General features: G+C 36.2%; 1 protein-coding gene across 1 annotated transcript in view; it reads left to right on the top strand.

The window, feature by feature from the left end:
• Positions 1-24,165, top strand: part of EDIL3 (EGF like repeats and discoidin domains 3) — a 227,730-nt gene that overhangs the window by 136,701 nt on the left and 66,864 nt on the right. Inside the window, exon 5 of the mRNA XM_030467107.1 lies at positions 5,939-6,052. Within this exon, the coding sequence (XP_030322967.1) occupies positions 5,939-6,052 (114 nt within the window). The remainder of the gene's footprint in view (positions 1-5,938; positions 6,053-24,165) is intronic.

Below are 24,165 nucleotides of genomic sequence, written 5' to 3'. Positions count from 1 at the left end.
AATGCAATTCCAAACCTATATTAAATTAATTCAGATGGAAAGACATTGAATATGCAATTAAACAGCTGTATAGAAGAACAGGAAATACCAATATAGTTCAGTGTTGGAAGTATGACTTCACAGAGAAAATAATAGTAATAATAATAGCTTTATAGTGTCTACACAAAAGTTAAAAGTTTTATACATTTTGTTTTCATTGTATGATCGGAGCACTAGCTAGTTTTCCCATTTATTCTATAGGAGTTTTCAAAACAGAAATAGGGATTAAATATATCCTCACATTACACCAGTATGAAAATAAAGCCATATTACTGAGCATACAAAGAAATGTACAGTTACAGTTGCAAATCTTCCTATATAGCCTTACCATATTTAGAATCTTTTCAGTCATTTGGAGACAACAGTCACCTCTGTGGAAGCTCCCATTAGACTTTTATGAAATTAATTGTGATCTGGCTATTCTTTTACATAGTTTCTAAGGAAAACAGTTGACAGCTGCTTTTGGAGTTTAAAAATATAGAATTCATTAATATTTGCTCTCTTGCTGGAAAAATTGCACATTACAAAATGTGCATAGCACATAAAATGCTAAACTGTGTACATTAGAGTGATGCATAAACTTTGCAGTGTTCATAGAGGCTGCCTCTGTAGGTTCATAGGAATTCTTAATTTGAATAATAATTTTTTCCTGACCTCAATTCAAGTGAGGAAGAACAGTGTTCAGCAAAATATTTCATTGGGTCTTTTTCTTGATAATTTTTATTATTTTTTATCTCATAGTTCTGTAGTTAAACTTAGCATTCTGAAAACTACACTTACATTCACTATAAACTTACTTCATACAAGTAACATGAGAGCTTTTTTTTTAAAAAAAATACATATAAATATATATAAAGAATACACTACAGAGGCATAATGAAAACAGTATCAACCAGGGCTTTGATCAAGCTGGGGATGTCCCTGCTCATGCAGAAGGGCTAGATCTAGATGGTCTTTAAGGTCCCTTCCAAGCCTAACCATTCTATGATTCTATGGTAGTATAAAGAAGCCTAAGAGGTAAAAAAAATTGCTTTAAAAGTCAACTCTGTCATATTAGGAAGGATGCAGGAAGAGGCAGTTTCTGACAGAACTACAGACAGGAGGAACTGAACTCTTCAGAAAATTGTTTTTGTTATGTGTTTAGACATTGTTGGTTATGAGTACCTCAAACACTCACTCAAAGCCAAAAATTCTGAATTATGTCTAGATATTATTTTTTTTCCTTGTCCAGCTTATTTAGAATGCCTCTTTTGGGTTCAGAACAAAGCTTTAGTAACTCTCTTACATAACTTGCTCTCTTCTTAATATGCTATCTGAAAACATACATAATGAATGCTTCAGAAAAAATTCTAATAGGCAGTTTTGAGATCGATTATTCTGAAAGCCATTTACCACAGCACATTGTACCAAATATTTGCAAGAGAAGGAAATTTTTATATAGAATAATGAGAATAGGGATAATATAATGTTTAGCCTCTAAGGCTGTGTGGGGGGGGAGGCTTGAACTTTTTTTGTCTCTAGTGTAAAGCTGTTTTCTCATCTTTTTGAAAGGCAGATAATAAGGATGTCTGAACAGTGAATAACTTCACTGTGACATTGTAGTTGACGTTTTCTGCAGATTATATGGCACAGCATTTTTAGAGCCTTCTGTGGTCAGGAAACTAGCTTTGAAAAACCAATCAAACCGCTGAATTTTAACAAATGTCTGCCCTGCATTGAATGTGAATTGAATAAATCCAGTTCAGATTTAATAACATACTCTGAATTCCCAGATTCCATGGGGATCAAACCCTTTTAAAATGTGTCATACCAGGGATTCAGTAGTAATATATTAATGCTTTTTTTTTTTTTCTAAACTTTTTCTAAACTTTTTTTCATGACTTTGTTATGGCAAAATAAAATTTATTAGTAAGGCAGAAACTGGATTATATCTATTCATTGCTTCTAGTAAAGGAAAATTTTACTTCCAGTATGGACACTTGACCTTAGATGATGTGGCTGTGATGAGCCAACAGTAGTCTAGCAGGATAGAAGACTGATTAAAAACATGAGTTAGAGTTGTGACAAGCAGACCAAGTGTGATCAGGAAGCCAAAATAACTAGAAAGTCAAAGGATAAGAAAAGAACATGCTTGGCAGCAGGAGGGTACTCCAGAAAGTCTGTACTGCAAAAGATTTTGGATCACAAACAAGGGTTCAGGTGGCAGGAACCAGGAATTTGGGTTAAGTAAAGATCAAGCAAGCAGGGGACAGGAACAAGATACTGGTGTGCATTTGCAGCCAAAATGCAAGCTGTGTTGGCAAAAACAATTGATTGGGCCTATCTGTCCCTTTGTCACAGAAGTCAGGTTTATACCGACTAGCTTGCAGAAGATCTCAGGTCATTGGAAATAAAATTAAATCTTTGTTTATAACATTTACATACATTTTCTGCCCATTTCACATGGTATAACTTTTGAGGAAAACACGTGATCATATTTAAAAAGAAAAGTCTAAAATTATGATCATGTATTTTTAATTATGTTTGCTAGTGCAGCACTATTTGTAATGACAAAACCCTAGAATTCTTTCTCCTGATGAATTTCCAGAGTTTTTTCTGATTCACCTGGTTTCTGACAACATGCTTCTGTTCCAGATTCCACCATGAGTGTGCTTCAAACAGAAGTGTGCTTAATAGGTTTGTAGTTATGGTTTGATCTTACTAAGAAGTGTAAATTTAATTATCTTCAATCTATAATAAAGCTTTACTTCCTTGTCAATTGTCTTAGCCATTCAAGCTACTACTCAGGGAGCAGTCTTTTTTTTTTTTTTTTAAGAAAATGGTCAGTGCTCCCTTACTTCTTGTTTCCTTCATCTTCAGTAGAGAAATCTTGGTGTATTGGGCATGGAGCTTCTTACATTTTTCTTTATTTAGATTTTTTGGGTTGCTTGGATTTGTTTGGATTTTTTTTTATTTGTTTTGTTAGCTAACCTGGACACTATTAAGAAATGCAGACTTCACCTGTGCTGACACTTAAACTGTTCAGGACCCCATTTCACCCTGTATTTGTCTTATTAGGTCCTTCTCTGAGGAACTCTGAATTCTCCGGTAGTGTCCAGCTACCTGTATTTTAGTTTCTCCAGTGAGTAAGGTTGTTATCTAAACAAAGCTTCAACCTTAAGCATAACACCTAAGTTTACCTGAAAAATCATTAGCAACCTACAGTGATTTTACTTTGATTTAGTTAATTCACATTAAAAGCACATCCTTCTAGTGTAAGGAGGTTGACTGCATCACCAGTGAAGGGTTTATATCTGACAATATATAAAGAGTTTTTCTTTGGGACTTTACTGTCTTTAGGAGCAGCTACCCCAGGAACTCTTGCATTTTAAAATTTCAAGTCAAATTTACTTCTTATAATGATAATATGACAAATTTTAGAACAGAATATAATGTGCTTCTCAGATGAAAGAAACATGTCAGCTGGTGCAAGCTTGATTATCATATTAGGTACCTTTAGGAATTTGAACAAACTGACCACAGCTCACAGGAACTACTTTTAACTACATATACTAATCTACCCAGTCAATCAAATGAGATAATTAATATTAAATGAAATAATTATTTGGAATTTATGCTCCTTTTTTAAACACAGTTTTGTTCATTATCTTCCCAATTAAAACCTCTGTTCTGGTATCAAACACAATGCTAAAATGAGAATCGTCTTTCCTTTTTCATAAAATATGACAGATTTGTTTGAACTCATGGGACTAAAGGTTCACAAATTAGTTGGAAAAAAATAATTTAGGATTCAAATAGGAAAGATAGTAATTAAAAAACTTCCATTCTTAGTGCTCTGATCATAACTAATTGCTCCATAGGGATAGAATAGAAAGATTACTTTAAAAATATCTTGTACCTAAACTTTAGTCTGTTTTCTGCATCATTGTACAGACAATATGAAGTATACTGGAAAGTCATGCAGCTGTACTTACCTATTTCAATATGAATGGCAAATTAGGAAAATTATATATCTTAAGAAGATATTACCTTTACACAGAAAATCTTTTGAGAGGATAAATTACTACTTTTATTTCACCAAGTAAGAGATAGTTCATGTGTTCACTTAATGTTTTTTGTTTCACAGTGTCCTTGATATTTTTTCTCCACAAATGTGTTAGCCTGTATTAAAATGATGAATAACCAGATGAAAATGTAAGGTTAATAGGCTTTGCTTTAAAAGGCAAATTGGGAGCTGGAAAATCTTGTTAAATTTATAAATACAAGTAAAGAATTTAATTTAGAATTGAGTTGGCTTGTTAATTGGTCATTTTCCTTGGCAGTTTTTATTTCTGACACTCTGGGCTGCTACTCCTCTTCTTCCTCTTTAATAGATAGAAATTCAGCTAACCCCATGAATTTTTATTATTCAATTATGTCGCTTTTTTTATAGGAAACAAATGGTAAAACACAAGGGATTAAAAAGAAGCTCAGATATCAGCGAATCCTATTAATTTTGGTAAAAATTCTGGTTTTTTTCTACTTCGAAGAACTGGAACTTGACTCCACATTCAGCTGAAGGTCTACTCCTACCATTCTCTTCAAAGCAGCAGGGGATAATCACAAACTCACTGAATGGTTGAGGTTGGATGGGACCTCTGGAGGTCATCTGGTCCACCCCCTTCTGCTAAAGCAGGGCCACCTACATCTGTTTGCCCAGGACTATATACAATTTTTTTTTTTTTTTTTTTTTTTTAATGTTGCGAAGGATCAACAATCCAGAAACACTCTGAGGAATCTGTGCTTCTTCTCAGCCACTCTCACAGTAAAAATGTTTTTAATGATGTTCAGACAGAAAGTCCAGTGTTTCAGTCTGTGCCCGTTGCCACTTGCCACTGGGCAACACTGAAAAGAACCTGGCACCCTCCTTTTCACCCTCCCTTTCAGTATTTATAAACAGTGATAATTTTTCTCCTGACTCTTATCTTCTTTAGGATAAATAGTGCCATCTTCTGAGGCTTTACTCATAAGCAAGGTACTCCTGTCTCTTAAGCGTCTTAGTGGCCCTGTGTGGGACTCTCTCAAGTATGTCCATGGCTCTCTCATACTGGAAAGCCCCCAGCTGAACACACAGGTGTGTCCTAATCAGTGCTGAGGCAGGAATCACCTCACTTGACCTTCTGGCAATAATTGCATTGTACAGCCCAGAAAGCTGCTGACCTTCTCATAGGAATATGTATCAGAATCTGGTACTATGCTTGAAGCTTAATACACTGAAAAATACAGAGGATTATTATTCTTTGAACTTTTGAAAAAGTATACTGGAAAAAGGAAACTCAAATGAAATTAACCATCTTTTCTGTCTTTTCTGAATTTAATAAAATTTACGAGCTTCTAGATCAAGTGATTAGTTTCAATTTGCTCACCAACTCATGCACAGAAAGGAAATTTTTTAGATGGTTAAACAACCTTGTCAATAAGAGTTTAATGAATTAAGATGAACTGAGAGACATTCTTAACTGGTATCTGTTGATAAAGAAGTAGCTACATTCCTTCAAGTAGCAAGTATCACTAATGAGAACTCTGTTAGAGATGATTGACTGAATTTGTTTATTTAAGGCCAAGCTGTGACTTTTTGTCCTTATGTCCTATGAAAGCTCCAGTGGAAATCCCTGAGCACAACTTTAAATTCTGTTGTGTGATGGGACATAGTAGGCATATCAAACTAGCTACATTGATGTGTAATTTTTTAGCATTCCTGTTTAATCAGAAGCCTTACTATGCATGTTTGCTGGGCAAAAAAATATTGTCTTCTAATGTCAATTGGACAAACTTTGGCTTTTAAGGCTTTAAATATGTGTTTATCATTTTCACAATTTCTCTTTGATGGTCCTGACATTACATTGTTTGCTTCCTGCAGATATAAATGAATGTGAATCTGAACCCTGCAAGAATGGTGGAATCTGTACAGATCTTGTTGCCAACTATTCCTGTGAATGTCCAGGTGAATTTATGGGCCGAAACTGCCAACAAAGTAAGTATTGCATGTTTTCACATTTATTTGTTTTTTAATTTAAAAATATATAAATGTTGCAGAAACAGTAAACTAGGGAAATATTTCTCTAATCTGCAGGTGTGTATACTCAAAAAAGTGATCCTAATCTTTTGCAAAGTGGATGACATTTAGGATACCAAATCTGTCATACATTCAGTTGCTTCTGATATGATGGAAATACCTGCAGAATGAAAATTATTATAAAAAAGTTAAACAAGGAGGAATTAGTGTCAAGTAGAAAATACAAAAAATTTTTAAGTGTTCATCAACCATCTTCAACAATAATTATTAGCAGATATCAATGTGTAAAAACAGGAAAAAATGTATGTTACTTTCTCTGGCATGTCTCTAGCTTCTGAAAGATGGACAACTAGTTTACAAAGAAGTCATTAATGGAGTTCATCCAGAATCTGTCCTGGGAACAATCTTGAATGATTTTACCAATAACATTGACTAGGAACATACTATAGAGGTCTGATTCCTAAAGAGTTCTTCATGTATGAAAGCTTAAGTAATCTTGAAGACAGAATTAATAAAAATAGAATAAGCTACTACGGTAAGAAATCCAAAATACCTAAATTCACCTATTAATAAATGATCTCAGAGACTCGTGGATTAAAAATACTTCAGAGAAGAAAGCCTGTGTGGTTTAGTTATAAAAAAAGAATGATAATATGGGGGTGTGGAACTTGCTAATATAGTTCTGGAACATGTCAACCTTGGAGCCTCAGTGAGAAAAAGAAAAGTATTTGTGTATTATCATTTTTACTATTAGATATTGCATTCAAAATACCTGAAATTCTAGAGTAATTCACATTCAAGAAAAGGTATTTCTAGCTCAAGGAAGATCTACTATGTGTAGCAAGAAAAAATAAAATAAAAAAATAATCATACTGCAAGTAGAATAGTAAACAAAGGAAATCATAACTAAGTTAAAGAATATGATTCATTCTTCTGTGTACACATAGTGAGTTCATAGGAAGAATGGAGAAGAAATGAGCAAAGCAATAACAACAAGCTGGATTTTTTTTAACTAGCCTCAGTAAATTCACAGATTTCTATATACAAGAGGTGAATAGTTTGAGGTATCCAACATAATGTTTATATAATTCTAAAGGTAAATCAAAGACTATGATTTGATTTGAAACATTTTACAGGCCTGTTGACTATCTGAAAGAATGTGTAAAACATTAATGTCTACCTAAATTTTCTCTAAAAGTAGCTTATGAATAGCTTGCCTTATAAGGTGTAATTGAACTAACATTTGGAATTCTACCAGGAATCTCATCCATCTCTTCAGAGCTGGTCACTTCTGGTTTTTTGGCTGCATCATTAATATCATTGAATTTATAGATCACATAAAACCATTTCCTGTTTTGCTGGAAATGGGATAGTCAGACTACTTGAAATGATTATTTCATTTTCTATATCATCAACTGTTGTTTCTTGCTTCTTTCTCTTTTTACAGATGTATATTTAATTAAAAGTAAAGATAAACTTTGTGTATGAAGACCTACATATTATGCATGATATGGGCTTTGGTGTTTTGTGTGTGTGTGTATACTTATATGCACACATCATAGAATCATAATCATAGAATGGCTTCTGTTGGAAAGGACATTGAAAGATCATCAAGTTCCAACCCCCCTGCCATGATCAGGGACACCTCCCACTAGATCAGGTCACCCAGTGCCCCATCCAGCCTGGCTTTGAACACTTCCAGAATACGGAACTCTGTTTTGGAGAGCATATGACAGAAAGTATATAAGTATGTAAAACGACAAATTTTCAGCATATTGAAGAGTGAAAGAATTCTAATAATGTCAGTAAAGCATTTCTGAATTGCAAAATATGCTACCTACACTCTGTCTTTTCTGGGTCAGATTGCAGATTCACTCTGTAAGCTAATCACCTAGTCAAATTATCTTTCTGGAGATGATTCTGTAGGTAAATATTGACAATTTTGACCAAGGATTCTCTTGTTTACCCCACAGAGAAGAACAATAACTTATTTGAAAGAATTATTCTGTTGATTGTTAAAGAATTTTTGTAATTATGATAAAGCTCCACACAGCAGTCAGATTGCTTTGATGCAGAAATCGAGGACAGTGAGTTTTAAAATGTGTTTTATAGTAAAAATTTGTCAGATGTAAAATGTGCACAGGCTGAGAGAGTTGCGCTTCAGGGAGAAAGCTTCAGGGAGACCATAGAGCATCTTCCAAGCCTTGAAGGGCCTACAGGAAAGATGGAGAGGGACATTTTAGCAGGGTGTGGAGTCATAGGACAAAATGGAAGGGCTTCATACTGAAAGATCAGATTTAGAATAGATGAGTTTTAAGGTCTCTTCTAACCCAAACCATTCTGTGCTTCTAAGGAGTGCTAAATGGGAAACTCTCTGGGTAGGCACCCACATATGGAGGTACCACCAACCTGCTGTCTGCAAGATGGTATCACAGGAATGTCAAATAAGAAATGCTTTGAAGATTTAAGAGAAAACTAATACATTACTTAAATCTATGATTAGAAAATGATGCACAATGTAGATATTTGAATACTTCCCACAGACCACTCTTTACACCTATGTTTTTCAGCCAAGTATGTGAAGAGTTATCAGCAAATAAAAGAAAATTAAGGATGGGAATAATGTTTGCATTGACTACAATCACTGAACTACAGGACTGTTCAGGACATGTTTCTAGTACTATAGTACAGTTCACAAATGTTTAGCATTCACCTACTTTTCAGATAGGTAGCTTTAGCTTTAGCTTTTTTTAGCTTTTTTAAAGCCTTAGCTTTAACTAGCATCAAAATGGTAACTTTCATTAAATAGCAGCAGTATAATGGTGTACTATACCTGCTACTATAAAGTAAATATCCTTATTTCATAAGTATACTTACATCATCACAGCTAATTATGTAATTACAAGTAGTAACTACACATTCTAATTATACCATTAGAATTTTAAACATATTTACAGTAGTTATATAATTAAATACTATTACACTAATTATGTAAATTACTGATTGCTGTCTCAGAATTACCTAAAAATACTTAAAGATTGCTAATTCACAGAACATGTGAAAAATCTTATGTGAAGAACAAAACAGGAAAAAATACATCTTACAATCTTGTTCTTGTCATTGAAAGCTTGTTTGCCAGATGCATTTTCTAATAGAATCTCTAGTCTAGTATATCCAAAATACCCATACTTTGTAGTAATTTCTTGTCAAGTAACCCATGATTTTGAAGTAGTTCATGTCATATTGTTTTCCGTAATGGTCCAAAGAAGTTTTTTTCTTTTTTCTTTTTTTTTTTTCCCCACTACTTAATTCCACCATAATTAATTTTTCTTATCTAATCTCCTAATTAATTCCCTTCCATTTTATCTCATATGTAGCAATTTCCAGGCATGAGACAACTATTGTAATAATTACACCAAGGTCCTTGAGATTTTTTGAGACATCCAAAATTCTTCTCAGTAGTCCTAAAAGCCTCTGCTTATCAATAGTGCAGCTGCAGTGAGAGGAAAAGGATTGTCTGAAACTGAGTACTAAAACAGAACTAAAATGCTTGGAACTCTATTTCATAGAACTGTAGAATCATAGAATCAATAGAACCAATCATAGAATAATTTGGGTTGGAAATCAAATCATAGAATAATTTTGGGTTGCCTCATCTCCAGGGATGAGGCCTCAGTTATCTCACTGGGATGCCTATTCCATTTTTCCACCACCCTCATGGTAAAGAATTTTTTCCTAACATCCAATCTTAAGCTACTTTAATTTAAAAACATTGTCCCTTGTCCTACCACTGCAGTCCTTCTCCAGACTTGTTGTAGGCTTCTTTCAGATACTGTAAGGTCACTATTAGGTCTCTCTGGAGCCTTTATTTCTCCAGGCTGAACAACCCCAGCCTTCAACCTGTCTTCATAAAAGAGAAGGTAGCCCTTCTCTGGACCTACTTCATCAGGTCCATGTCCTTTCTGTATTGAGGGCTCCAGAGCTGGATGCAATACTCCAGGTGAGGTCTTACCAGAGCAGAGCAAAGGGGCAGAATCATCTCTCTTGATCTGCCATGCTTCTTTTGATGTAGCCTAGGATGTGATTGGCCTTCTGGGCTGCAAGTGTGCACTGTTGGCTCATGTCCAGCTTGTCATCCACCAGCACCCCCAAGTCCTTTTCTGCAGAGCTGCTTTCTAAAGCCTCATCCCCAAGCCTGTACCAATAGTATGAATTGTTCCAGCCCAGGTACAAGACTCTGCATTTGGTCTTGTTGTATCTCATGAGGTTCACCTGAGTCCACCTCTCCAGTTTGTCCAGGTCCTTATAGATAACATCTCCATGGATTATCAACAGCACTTCTTAGTTTGATGTCACCTTCAAACTTGTTGATTGTGAGCTCAGTCCCTGTCTACATCACTGATAAAATTATTAAGCAGAACAGGGCCCAGTGCAGACCCCTAGGGGACACCACTTGTCACTGGTCTCCATCTGGACTTCAGGCTGTTGAACACAATGCTCTGGATGTGACCATTCAGCCAATTCTTATCCACTGAACAATCCACTCATCAAATCCAACTTAGAGAAAAGGACGCTGTGAAGGACCGTGTCCAAGGCATTGCAGAAGTCCAGATAGATGAGATTCACTGCTTTTCCCTTGTCAAATGAAGCAGTCACTACATTGTGGGAAGCCACAAGGTTGGTCAGGCAAGATTTGAACCTAGAATAATCTTGCAGGCTTACTTGAAACACCTCCCTGTCCTCTATGTGTCTTAGCATGTGTTCTAGGAGGATCTGTTTCATGATCTTCCCAGGAACAGAAGTGAGGCTGACAGATCAGTTAGGAGTTTCCAGGGTCCTTTATACCCGTTTGTAAAATGGGCATGATCATTCTTTCAGTCACCAGGGACTTCACCTGACTTTTCATATATCATGGAGAGTGGCTTGGCAACTCTATCTGCCAATTCCCTATGGATTCTGGGATGCATCTCATCAGACCCCTTGGAATAGTTGAAGTTTCAGGGTCTTCAGATGGTCACAAACTTTGCTATTACTTAGAGTGGAGGGGAATTTGTCTCATGAGCCTCCATCTTTTGGGCCATCAGCATGACACTCATGAGGACAGGGGTTGCTAGTGAAGACCAAGGCAAAAAAACTTGTTTTTTTGCCTCAGCCTTCTCCCAGTCTGTTGTTACCAGTTCACCATTGTGGCTCATTATGGGGGGTACTCTGTCTTTAATCTCCTTTTTCTAGTTTACATAACCACAGAAGCCCTTTTTGGTTTTCTTTCCATCTTTTGACAAGTTCAGTTCTAGCTGCACCTTGGCCTTCTTGAACTCATCCCTACATAACCAGGCACAACCTACACAACCCTACAACATCCCTGTACTCTTCCCAGGATACCTGTCCTTCCTACACTGCCTGTGTAGGTCCAGCTTGCCTTTAGTCCTACACCTGGGGATTGAGATTTCTTGCACCCTGTGGAAAGCATCATTAAAGAAAGATCTGCCAGCTATTTTATGCAGCCATCTGGACCACCTTGAATATCTTCTGAATCTCCTTCTAGCACAGATGAGTTTTAGAGATGCTTTCTAAAGGCTTAGCCATGAAATAAAATTCTCAAAGAAATGGTTGTGATCACCTGGCCTGCTGATGTATTCCACACCTCAATAATGATTCTGCTCCTTTGGGGCTGCCTTCTGTTTTATTTACATATCCCTTTCATTTTACACCCACTTACATATCCTGCTCACTTCTCTGATATATATGGATATATATTTTTTTTTCCTGAAGAGACTTCCATTCAGTATTATTTCTTTCCTGCTAGTTACCATTCCCTTTAGCCATTCAAGCACAGATGATATTTTAACCAGGTGCTTCTTGTTGAGGGAAAGCCTAGTGTGAGGATTTAATAAGTCAAATTAATGTGGAGTGCAAGAGTGCTGACAGCTTCAAAACACAGTTATTCTGGAATAATCTTATCAATCTGCTGAGAAATACTTCACTGAACCTCTGGTATTTAAGAGCTTATCTTGCAGATGTTTAGTGAATACATAATGGAAAGAAAGCACCTTTTCCCATCCTCTGAAAGCAAAAGCTAAACTATATTAATTCTATATTACCTTCTACATTTCTTAACTCCTCAGCATTTCTTTGGTGCAGCTGCATCTCCTTCCATTCTTGCACTTTCTGATTGTCTTTCTTGCTTCTATGCTGAGTTCAAGCTATCAGTTATGATTACCTCTATTACATGTTCCTTTAGTCTCAAGAGTCTCTATAAATAAGTACTGCTTCCAAGATAGATTCTCCAGGGTTTGAAATTTTTACTTTCTGCTTCAAAGAAGTCTTTTGCAGGTAACAGGGAGCCACTTTCATTGATGTATCAGTATTTCATCAGTATGACTCTGTATTGTTAAAATCACCCATGAGCAACATGTATTGAGAATTCCAATAGTTTATGAGTTTGTGAAGACTTCCACAGGTAATTTTTGATCACTTCTTTTGTTTCTTTTTTTTTGGGGGGGGGTTTGGTTTGGGCATTTTTATGTCTAGCAGATGGTACTAAGCAGTGGACACATTACAGTTTCACCATTGTGTGTTTCGGAACTTTATTTAGCTGACTGCCAAGAGTTGCTGCCATTAAAGTACATGACGAATTTTCTCCAGCCTTTTATTTAAAGGTACAGTTCAAATTATTCACTGTAAATATTTTTACACATGCTGTGGTAACTTCATCTCCTTTTCTGTGTATTCAGCATGTCCTTATGTAGGAGGACTGCATTCAGAGCAAGTGAACCAATTTAGTTTGTTTAGCATCACAAGCAGTAGACTTTCACATTATTTTCATTTGTTTCCTGTGCTTTGAGTTTTAGTAATCTGCACTTGCTCATCTTCTGCCTTCCTTTCAGTGAAAATTACTGTGGCATCTTTTTATTTAAATGAAAATACCCTTCCTTTCAAAATGCCCACCTTTTTACTTTAAAAATATCTAAAGACCTGCAGTTGTAGACATAAGAGACTTTCTAGACTTCTGCTTTACATGCAGCCTTTATACTCCCAGGATGCATGGTGTTATCCGAAGCATTCTAATGCACTGTAATTTTGGAATTTTTATTCTTTTGAAGTTGTTCCCAGGAATACAGAACACCTGCAACTTTCATGATTTGTAGTGCAGGAGAAATTACTGGTTTCATGGCAGTTTTGGAAGAGATTATATTTGTGTGTTCTGTATTTTACTTACAAGGGCATTTTCAAGACCATGTCCTCACTGATGGGGCTTTCTGGCTTCAAGTGCTTGTCCTTTGAACTCCTCTGGCTGATGTTCAGTCTTCAGTGAGTCTTGAGTGTCTTGGAATTCCCCAGCTCCATCTTTTACCATCCCTGGCTTAGCAGGATTCAAGGTTCAGAAAACCTGCATGCTTAGGTTAATAAAAACCTTATGCAAAACAACCAGCACAAAATGAGAGCATTATGGACAAATAAAGCAGTTTCTGAAACAGTTAAAGGCTGTGTTTTCAGGGGGTATCTTTGCATGCATCTGGCTAAACTTTTTCTTCCAAGAGGTCCAAATGTATTGATAGGAATCAGAATTTAATACTTTTCTTAAACTCATAAACCTGGTAAAAGGCTTTCTTGTGAATTCATCTCATGAAAATACCCTGTTAAAACTAAGCTGGATGTGTTGAATGCTAAACGTGATCCTCAAACAACCATACTTCAATTCCAGGTAACCTGCTGGGGAAGCTCGGTTTTACAGTATGGGAATTTTTTTAGCAGTTCCAATTGGCAATATATTGTGGCTTCAAGCTTGTACTGAGCCACTGTGAAACACTGCTTGACAGGGATAAACATGGACCTGAGTTTCCAAAATTACTTACTAAAATCTCTCTGAATGAGATTTAGGAGAATTTCTATTTGTCTACAGCTCAAAATACAAATTTGAGTGAATAATCCAATATGAAGTTTGGTTTTAAACAAATGCTTATTTTTTTTTTTTATATATCTGACAGTGTTAAGAGCAGAAATACTGGTGTTTGAAATTTAGATTTTTATAAAACTTGTGTAAAATAGAATTTGCCAAACATTTTTTCTTCTTGAAATTGTTTAAGAAGACAATGATTTATGTTGATAAGTACCAGCCTTTCATGTTTAATCAGTTGATTCAGGCTTTCAGCTTTCATTAAGACAAATAACGAACTATGGAAAGAATTATACTTTCAAGAAATAGTGAGTCGTCTTTAAAATTCAAATTTGTGAATTTAAATTCAGGGCATTACAATCATCTGCCAAAAAAAAAAATCATTGGTTCAAAAATAATTTTCTTTTTTATACTGGAACTTTTATTCAATTTTCATTCATCTTGCCTGTATGTACTGGAAGTTCTGATGCATGTGCCACACCTGAGCAATTCCTAGATAATGTGTAGATTATGATTTCAAACTGAATCAAAACAGGTTCCTGTTCCTGCTGTTCTTTCTAATTTATTAAATAAGTAAGCCAAACAAGTTTTCTGTTTTTCTCAGAGAACTAGATCAAAAAGTCCCTACCCCTGTTTTCCATTCCATCATACTCTAAAGTAACAGCTCCTTGAAAACTGACATAAACTTTCCCTCCTGCTATCTGTTAGAGCCTTGCTTCAAGCGTTCCTTGTCCATTTTGATGGTTTTTTGCTGCTACTTCTGGGCTACATGTGTCTTGTTGTCCCAGCAAAAACTCACCCAAGAAACAAAAAGATAAATAAAGAACAAGGTCAGCCCCACAAGATATTAGTCTGGTACAAAAGAATGGCAGGGGACAGAGCCTTGGCATGAAAGCAAGAGTCAAAACCAGGTAAAAAATGTTCAACCAGCTACATTTTAATAAAGAGAGTAGAGGCTGTTCTTTTGCTAATTTTAAAGGCAAGGATAAAATTTATTTTAAAATTTGAAGTTTTGCTAGTTTGTTTCTCTTCAAAGATCAAAAAATGAAAAATTTATGGTTCTCAGCTCATTTGTCAAGCACACAAGGAATAAAAAAATCAGTAAATAAATGCATTCCTATTTGTCATTATTTAGATTACAAGTTCAGAGTTTACAAATAACATTTAAGATTTTATACCTATCTTTTCACGTGTTTATGTAGGTTTGTAATATACTGTAGAGTAATTTAATGAGGTTTTTTGTTGTTTTTTTTTTTTAAATGTATTCAGGGTAGTTAAATTATCATTCCTATGATGTCCTTGCTGGTTTAGAGAGTAATGTGTGTTTAGTCTCAGACAAAAGAAGGAATGGAAAGATTTTTGTGCCTAAAAGAAATGTATAAATTTAATGTGAAGTTACTGGTAATACATGATTTATGACCTCCCTAGATTACATATTAGAAATACTTTCTGAAAGTGCAAGAGCAAAATCTTTTACATGTTAAATGTGACTACATTATATAAAGTAATTCAACTCAGTCTCAGTAATTTTGCATGTCCTTTTCTGAACATACTGTACGAATAAACCCAGAAATTATTTAAGAGGTTAAATGAATGCTAAAAGACAGACTAAATATATCAGTAGTAAGACTGATGTTTTATATACATTTTTAACTATTTCAGCAAATCTTGGATGGAACACAATTTTTCTGTTTGCACTGGTCATAACCCGTATTGAATCTTTTGCTGAAATTAATGAGTATTGCTGAGGCTGCACTGTTCTGGGAATATTGTCTGGCTGGCATTTCTATGCAGTGTATTGGTATGAAAGTGCAAAGAGTCAGAATATGTTATAGAAACGACAGAACATGTTGGTAAAATTGAAATGTCCTTCTGGGCATTTCGATGACCTAGTGAGAAATATTAATCAAGAACTAACACTCCTAATATTGTCTTCAAACAATAAAGTGTGTTCTGGCTTTTCCACTGCAGACCTACTTTGTCCAGGGATGCCATACAAAGATGTCTAGCCTCAAGAGACCAGAATCATAGTTCTTCCTTTCAACACAACAGGAAAATGAAGCTGATCTCTGGGTGTTTGATCTTGACACAAAGCCCTCAGCCCTATACCCTTGAGTAAATTTTCATCTTATTGCAGTTGTACTGTACAGCAGTCTCCCTTTGAAAATTCATTTCTCAATATCACATTTTGTTTAGGCAGTAGAGGAAACAATCTTTACTGAAACACCCAACAGATACTCATTGCAAAATATTCAGACAAGCCCTTAGGACCCAACAGGCATATTTTACACATTTAATCATTTTATTCCTACATGAGACACCTAGAAAATGGTAGATTTTTGAGACTGTCCATAACTACAATACAAACTCAAACCCATTTTCAGGCATCTACAACTTGACTTTGCAGCATCCCCATTTAGGTTAAACCACTTTGTGGCAATTTTCTTGCTATGTTTTTGTACTTTATCTTACTGATATGCTTTTCTTAGGCATTGTGCCATTTTGCTCATGGTGCCCCTCAATTAACCTCAGTGAGGAGGCAAGAAAGTTTCATTAGGGTCACAGGTTCCTTCTTCTACCTGTATGTTCTTCCTATTAAGAGAGCAATATAACCCTGCATTTTCAGTAACATGGAGTCATAGATATTCACAAAAAGTAGGGAAGAAAAAGTACATACCTTATAAATGTAATCCACTGTTCCAGTCTTGGAAAAACTTTTATGTGGAATTTTATGTTTGGCAAAACCTATGACAATGAATGTTTCAGCATTTCAAAACCTTAAAAGAAAAATTACAACATGCTATTGTTCTTAAAGTAGGTAGCCTCTGTAGCTCCTAGGTTCCTGGTCTGGTCAATAATGCATCTTCTTCTTTTATGTTCTCATAAAACTGAAAATAATTTGCAGCTAAGAAATCGCTACTATAAAAGATATAAAAGTCAGACTAGTAGAAGGAAGCTGAAAACAAATCAACAATTATGACCAAAAAAAACCTTAAAATTATGGAAAATGATATTTAATAAAAATGTTAATGATTATAAAAACATTAAAAGAATAATTTATAGCTGCAGTAGGCTCAAAAAATTTTCCAAGTCACAGGACCATTTTTTCTGTTTCAGGTACTAGTCCAGTTGGAAAATACATGATTTCAAGGCTTAGTGTTTATAAGATATAGGCCACTTATTTCAAAAGATTTTAATTGTAGAGGGTGACTTGCTATCTCAGTCAGCATCTCCTGTGGACACAGGAATTAGCAATGAGAAGAAAATCATCTTGAGAGATAGAGTCCTCATAATGAAAGTGCCTTGAAGTTTGCAGTAGTTAACAAATTGAGCACAGAGTCGAATTACAGGTGATTATGGCAAAAACCTTGCAAAAGCTGAAGCTTTGAAAATTGATTCCCATTTTGGAGACTGATTTGGAATTCAAGCCAAGCTGTGAAAGATGAAAATCTGTGCAAACTAAAGAGAAAATGGAATAAACCATGGTTAAATGAGCCCTAGATGAACTAAAATCTCTGGTCTGAGCATGGCTCCCACCTGCATTTTTCAGAAGAAGCAAATGCAGTACGTTCAGTGATCAGCTTCTCATTGATGCAAGACTCACAGCTCCTACAGCTTTGGACAAGTGGAGAATCCAGGAAAACTGTTCCAGACACTGGTGCAGTGATGTGTAAGACATATAGTACTGGTAGTATCTTACATCTACTTTAGTCTCTGACCACCACCACGTTATTTGTTGCATTCCATTAGATGATCCAAGTACGTAAGAGAAATTCAGAATATCTCCATCATCTTCTCTTTGGTTGTGTTAGACCAGCATTGCCATTCATCACCCCTTAGTCTTCTATCTGGCCTGTTCAGGGTTCAGCATGGAAAAGGCATTCACTTTTTTGCTCTCAGAGGCAAAAGGTTTTTACCACCAGCTCAAGAACCACCCCATATGGTTGTAGCTGCAGCTTGGAGGATCAGCAGCCACAACACTACTTAGTCTTGGCTGTCATTGCTTGAAAATAAGTGAGATGGACAGATGTGGAAAATTCAGCAGCTATGCAACACTGGCAGAGAATAATTTGGGACATCATACACGTACATGAACTGGGAATTAGAAGAGTACAAGTGAGTTTGTGGATTGAAGTAAAATCTTAAAAAATTCATAAATGCCATGAAGGATTATTATTTTGACAAGAAAGTTGATAGAATTGCTCTTAGCTCAAACCCTTTTCCTTTGTATCAGTGAATATTAATGCTAACTGTAATATGGCCAGCTCTTGTTTTGATGCAGTTACTTAGAAAATTTTCTTACAGAAAAGAATGACACAAAACTTTGATCCTTTAAAACTGTTGGACAGATTAATACCCATTACTGATCCAGCAAAATCTTTTTAATAGAGCTCACCCATATTATTTTTCTTTGTTGGCAAATCTATATGGCCGATGGTAACGTTGCATGCCTTCTGTTAAGATCAGTTTCAGTGTCTAGTTTGTAATACTGTATTTATTGTTATTCTAGTAATATGAGTTCCCATTTATGCACCTACTGGTGAAGATTAATTTCATAGTTACTTTCTTCTTACACTTATGTAATTCACATTTAACCATCCACGTTTTGAAATTTAATCCAAGGCATAAAAAAAAAAAAAAAAGTATAGTGTTGAAATTCATTACATCAAAGAGTAAAGCAGATATTGTTGGGAAAATTATTTCTTATTATTCTTCTAATTTTGAAAGCAAAGTTGAATCATTATATCCACTGTGTACAACTATGATGAGGGTGGTGAAACAGGGAACCCAACAAGGTGGCTGATGCCCTATCCCTGGTAATACTTAAAATCAGGTTGGACAGGGCTCTGAGAAACCTTACATAGTTGAAGATGTCCTTGCTTGTTGCATGGGTAGGTTGGACTAGATAACCTTTAAATGTCCCTTCCAACTCAAACTGTGTATGACAGTGTGATTCATTTTTTTTCCTCAGTGTTTCTAAAAAGGGTCGTTTTTCTTCAAGATAGCAGTAAAATGTCCATACAGGAAGCTGAATAGAGATCTTACTGTGATAACTGAAACCTCATTGTCTTTCTTATTATCTCCTGGTCCTTCCACAATTTTTTTCATAATAGTTTTTACATTTCCACCAGGTGCACATTTGAGTATTTGGTTTGGTTCAATTTTCAAAATAGGAATTTTCTTCTGTGATAAAAATGTGTTAGGAGGCAAATCCTCAAGAATTAAATTCCTCTCCCAGAGCATATGATGGAATCTGTTCACCTTGGTCCTCCACTGAATTCTCTGCAAGGAAATGATGAATAAGTTATATGATATCTTTTAAAAGCTGTGTTTTAGTCTTGGATATATAACTATAAATGCTGGAAGTAAAATAAGATTTATTAATTAAGTGTATTCCAATGAAATGTATTTTCCTCCTTCACCTGAGAAGTCAGATCTTTCTAGAATAAATTGCACACTGATTTAAAGATAGAAACACTAGGGGTTTTTTTAAGCTGTTCATTATTAGCCTTTTAGTGATGTAGAATGCTAATTTCAGACAGCTTAATATGGGGGGTTGATTCCATATGGAATATCTAACTGGAAGTCATCATCCATACTTGTGACATATATCACTTCTGATACATCTGCAAAGTAGGAGGTGTAGACCTTTAGGAATTCATTAGGTTACTGGAGAGAGAGTTACCAAGTGAACTGGTAGGAAAAGTTGAGGAAAAGTGTAGGTTTTGTGAATGACAAAAGATGCACGTGCCTGCAGTGTCCCTAAGGCATAAATTCAGAAGAATTTTTCCTCTTGGGAAAGCAGAGATATTAGGCCACAGTGTTCTGTGACCAAAGAAGGGGCCTGAGAAAAAGCAGATTCTGGTCTTTGATGGACTTGGCATCTTGTATGCATGGTGTAGTGCCTTCAGAACCACAGAATCACCAAATCACAAAATGGCAGGATTTCTGGAAAGGACTTCTGAAGATCATCTAGTCCAATGTCCCTACTTAAGCAAGTCCACTGGCAGCAGTTCGCACAGGACCATGTCCAGGCAGGTTTTTAGTGTCTCCAGAGAATGCATTGGCCTCTCTAGACAGCCTTGTCACTGTTTACCACTGAGAAGAGTCTGGACCCATCCTCTGGACACCTGCCCTTTAGATATAAGAGCCCTTCTACATCTCCTCCAAGCTAAACAGACCCAGGTCTCTCAGCCTTTCCTCAGAAGAAAGGCTCCTGTATTCTTATCTTCTTTTTAGCCCTTTACTGGACTCACCAGATCCTTGTCTTTCTCACATTGGAGAGCCCAGAACTGGACACAGTACTCCAGATGTTGCCTCACTGGGGAAGAGTAGAGAGGAAGGATGATCTCCCTTGACCTGCTGATCACACTCTTCTGAATACACCCCAGGATGCCACTGGTCTTCCTGGCCACAAGGACACATTTCTGGCTTAAGGTTGGTTACCTTGCATACGAGGGCTCCCAGATCCTTCTCCACAGATCTGCTTTCCAGCAGGTCAGCCCTGAACTTGTACCAGTGCATGGGGTTATTCATCCTGAGATGCAGAACCCAACAGAAGACAGTAAGTGTTATTACCACTATGCTAGGGGTCTGCAGTATGAATAATGTCATTTCAAATTTGATCAGTTAAGGCAGGAATTTGGTTCTCTTATAAGTAGGTACTAGTCTTGTCTTGTTCACTTACACTTTACAACTCCTTTCAACTCAAGCTGCTCCATTTTCCAAAATGCAATTCATTCTTCGAGTTGTTAGATGAAATGAGTGCCTGCTGAAGAGATACTGCAGTTAACTGCACACATTCCTTCTTGTGAGTTTCACATTTAGTGCTGAGATGAGGTCCTCTTGTGCAAGACTAGAAGCTGAAAAACAAATTCCCCTTCTCTGTCAGTCCTACTGTGATTAAACTGGTAGGAGCTGCACTCAATATTGCAAAAAGACTATCAAGTTAAGGATATTTTTTATGGGGAGACTTTGACAAACAAATGTGTTTCCAGGGTCATGGGAGGTTTTTTTTCAGTGGCACTGAGGACCACTTATGTGTGCACTGTGTTTTCTCAGGGAGCTGTTTTGAAGTGGACTATTTACATAAATAACATAATTGATTCTTAGCTAAATTTCACTACTATTGATAACTTTCAAGGACAAAAAAAAAATCTTCTTACTGATTTAGATAGTTTAATAATTTGGTTGGTTAACTCCCATGTCTCTGACTGTGGCAATGATAAAAATTATTTAAGAAAAGAATGTAGGCTTGGACCATTTCTGTCAGTGATCTCTCATCCATGTGTTTCTGCAGGAATTTTGGAAAGAGCACATCTGGGAAATCTCTTAAGTATTATCTGTGGACCTCTTGTGTTTAAATTTATCTAATTCCTTTTTGAATCTATTGATCCTGTATCTGCCTCTAGAAGGCTCCAGATGATCACTGCACACTGTCACAAGTACTTTCTTTTACATATGTTAAGCTAGTTTTCTGTGAATTTCAGTAAGTGCATCTTGGTTTTCATAACATAGATGAGATGAATGGTACCGTATTAATTTCTTCTCTATTTATGTAAAGTTCAGTCATATGCCTCCTCATCCTTTTTCTCTACAAGTTGGAAAATCCTAGAGTTGTGTTTTGTTTTTTTTCCCTTTTCCTATGATACCTGCTTTTTCCCTTTAATCATTTGATTTACCCTTCTCTATATTTTTAGCTCTACACCTTGGAATGCAGAGACCCGAGCTTCACATTGCATGTGGTCACATCAGGTCACATCAGTAAAAAATACTCTTGTATCTAATTCTCAGTGCCTAATTTTAACAGGCTTTTTGTCTGACTCTGCATTTCGAGCCAATGAATTCAGAAAACTGATTATGATGGCTGATACCATTATTTGTAGTTGTAATGGCCACTTCCAATTTCAATGTTGTAGTGACATATTTAAGGGGTTCTTTTTATGGACTCAGTATCTTCCACTTGTGAGCACCGAGATTCATCTATCCCTCTTTTCATCAGTCGCTCAGTTTTTTAATGTCTTTCTGCAGCTGCTCATCATCAGAGTGGCATTTGATCAAGAAAGCTTAGTAGCTTCAAAGTGTAGAATTTCACCATTCATACTTTCTTCCAGGTCAATGATGAGTAAAACAGTACAGCAATGATCCTCGGGAGATTCCGCTGCTGACATTTCATCCTGAAAAGCTGCTTCCTTTTCTTTAATTAGATTTCTGTCTGTAGCAGGGCCTTTCCCCCAGTCCCGAGTAAAAGCCTTTCATGTGGAACCTTGTCAAATGCTTTCTGAAAATCCAAGTGTGCTGTTTACAAGTATGTATTATTTTCTTTATCCCTGTGCATGTTGTCACTCACCATAAAAAAACTCCATCAGGTGAGGCAGAATTACTATTCATAGAAATCACTTTGACTCTTTTACAATAGATTGTCTTTACCTAGGTATTTAGTGATCTTCATTACAGACCCATCAGTTTTAGATATGTAGATGTAGACTCAACTGCCTGGTGTTCCCACAATGCACTTTAGAGGTGCTTTTAGTAGATGGCATTGGAAAACAAATCTATCAATGTAGCCCTAAATCTAGCTTTTTCTTCTAGGTGCAATACTTTAAAACAGTATGTCATGAAATCATGTTACTACTGGGAAAAAAGAAAGTAATTATTAGGTGCCAAAAGAACCCGAACATATTTTTGCTTCTGTTTCTTTTTCAGTTTGTCAGTATATGTAAAAGTTATTGACTTTATTTTCAGCCTATATCTTTCAACATGGAGCTTGTAGAGCAAGTAAAGCCCAGAAGTGAGTTTTACAACCTTGCTTTATAAGTACAAAAAAGGATTTGGTAATAGAAACACGTGATAATCACTTAGCAGAAATTTCACTGTCAAGAAGTAGGATGTAACATCCAATTTCTTTATATTTTATTAGTTCTAATAGCCATTGCTTACACACATGAACTGTGTTGACCAGTATGATGGCAGAAAATTGTGCTGCTGTTGGCTGAGATGCTACATCAGCATAAAAAACATATAATCTCTTTGCACACATCAGCAAATAGGTAGCAATTCTTCCCATAACTGTCTGAAAAGATGTCTACTGTTGCATGGAATCTAACTAATAACTTCATTTTCACATCACCTCCTAGACACTTGAAGCTTAACACAACATCATTTGAAAAGTTTGCTTGTCTGGAAGTGTCAGTGCACTCATTAGTTGCTACTGATGCAAAGTAGAGAAGCTGTTGCCTTTGACATGCAGTGTTTTATGTGAAGGTGTGAAACAAGATTAATCATATTCTTTACCTCACTGCTGCAGTACCACACTTGCTACTAGCATAGTTGGAATCACACTTCAGGAATCAAAGTAATAATAATAAAAATGTTGATGGGTCAAGAAAATCCACTTTGTTTTGTTTTAAATCTGTGAAGCAACCTTTCGGAGATAAATACCTTCTGTTAATCAGATTTCAGAGCTGAATGGCTCTGTAAACTTATAAGGACTAGGCAAAAATGTGCTATTCCACAGTGTAGTTACAATTCACACAAAATTTATTTTAAGTTGTTCAGATAATAATAGATAAAAACTACTTGAAACACCTATTGAAATTTTGTGTTCTCTGAGCCAACGTAAATGAAAAAATAAATTCACGTTTGTATTTTCACTTTGCATTGTGATGCACCAGAAATAACATGTCATCTGTTACCAGTTACTGTGTCCAGTTCTGGGCCCCTCAGTTCAGGAAGGAGATTGAGGTCCTGCAGCAGGTCCAAAGGAGGGCAACCAGGGTGGTGAAAGGACTTGAGCACAGATCCTATGAGGAGAGGCTGAGGGAGCTGGGGGTGTTCAGTCTGGAGAAGAGGAGGCTCAGAGGAGACTTCATCACTCTCTAGAACTCCCTGAAAGGAGGTTGGAGCCAGGGGGGGGTTGGTCTCTTTTCCCAGGCAACTCTCAGCAAGACAAAAGGGCACGGTCTTAAGTTGTGCCAGGGGAGGTTTAGGTTGGACATTAGAAAGAATTTCTTTATGGAGAGGGTGATCAGACATTGGAATGGGCTGCCCAAGGAAGTAGTGGATTCTCTGTGTCTGGAGATATTTAAAAAGAGACTGGATGTGGCACTCAGTGCCATGGTCTAGCAACCGCAGCGGTAGTGGATCAAGGGTTGGACCTGATGATCTCTGAGGT

This window comes from Calypte anna, chromosome Z (genome assembly GCF_003957555.1).
Source record: "Calypte anna isolate BGI_N300 chromosome Z, bCalAnn1_v1.p, whole genome shotgun sequence".
In the NCBI taxonomy this organism is placed as follows: Eukaryota; Metazoa; Chordata; class Aves; order Apodiformes; family Trochilidae; genus Calypte; species Calypte anna.
Note: the sequence above shows the minus strand (reverse complement) of the source record. Positions and strands in the feature narration are given on the sequence as shown.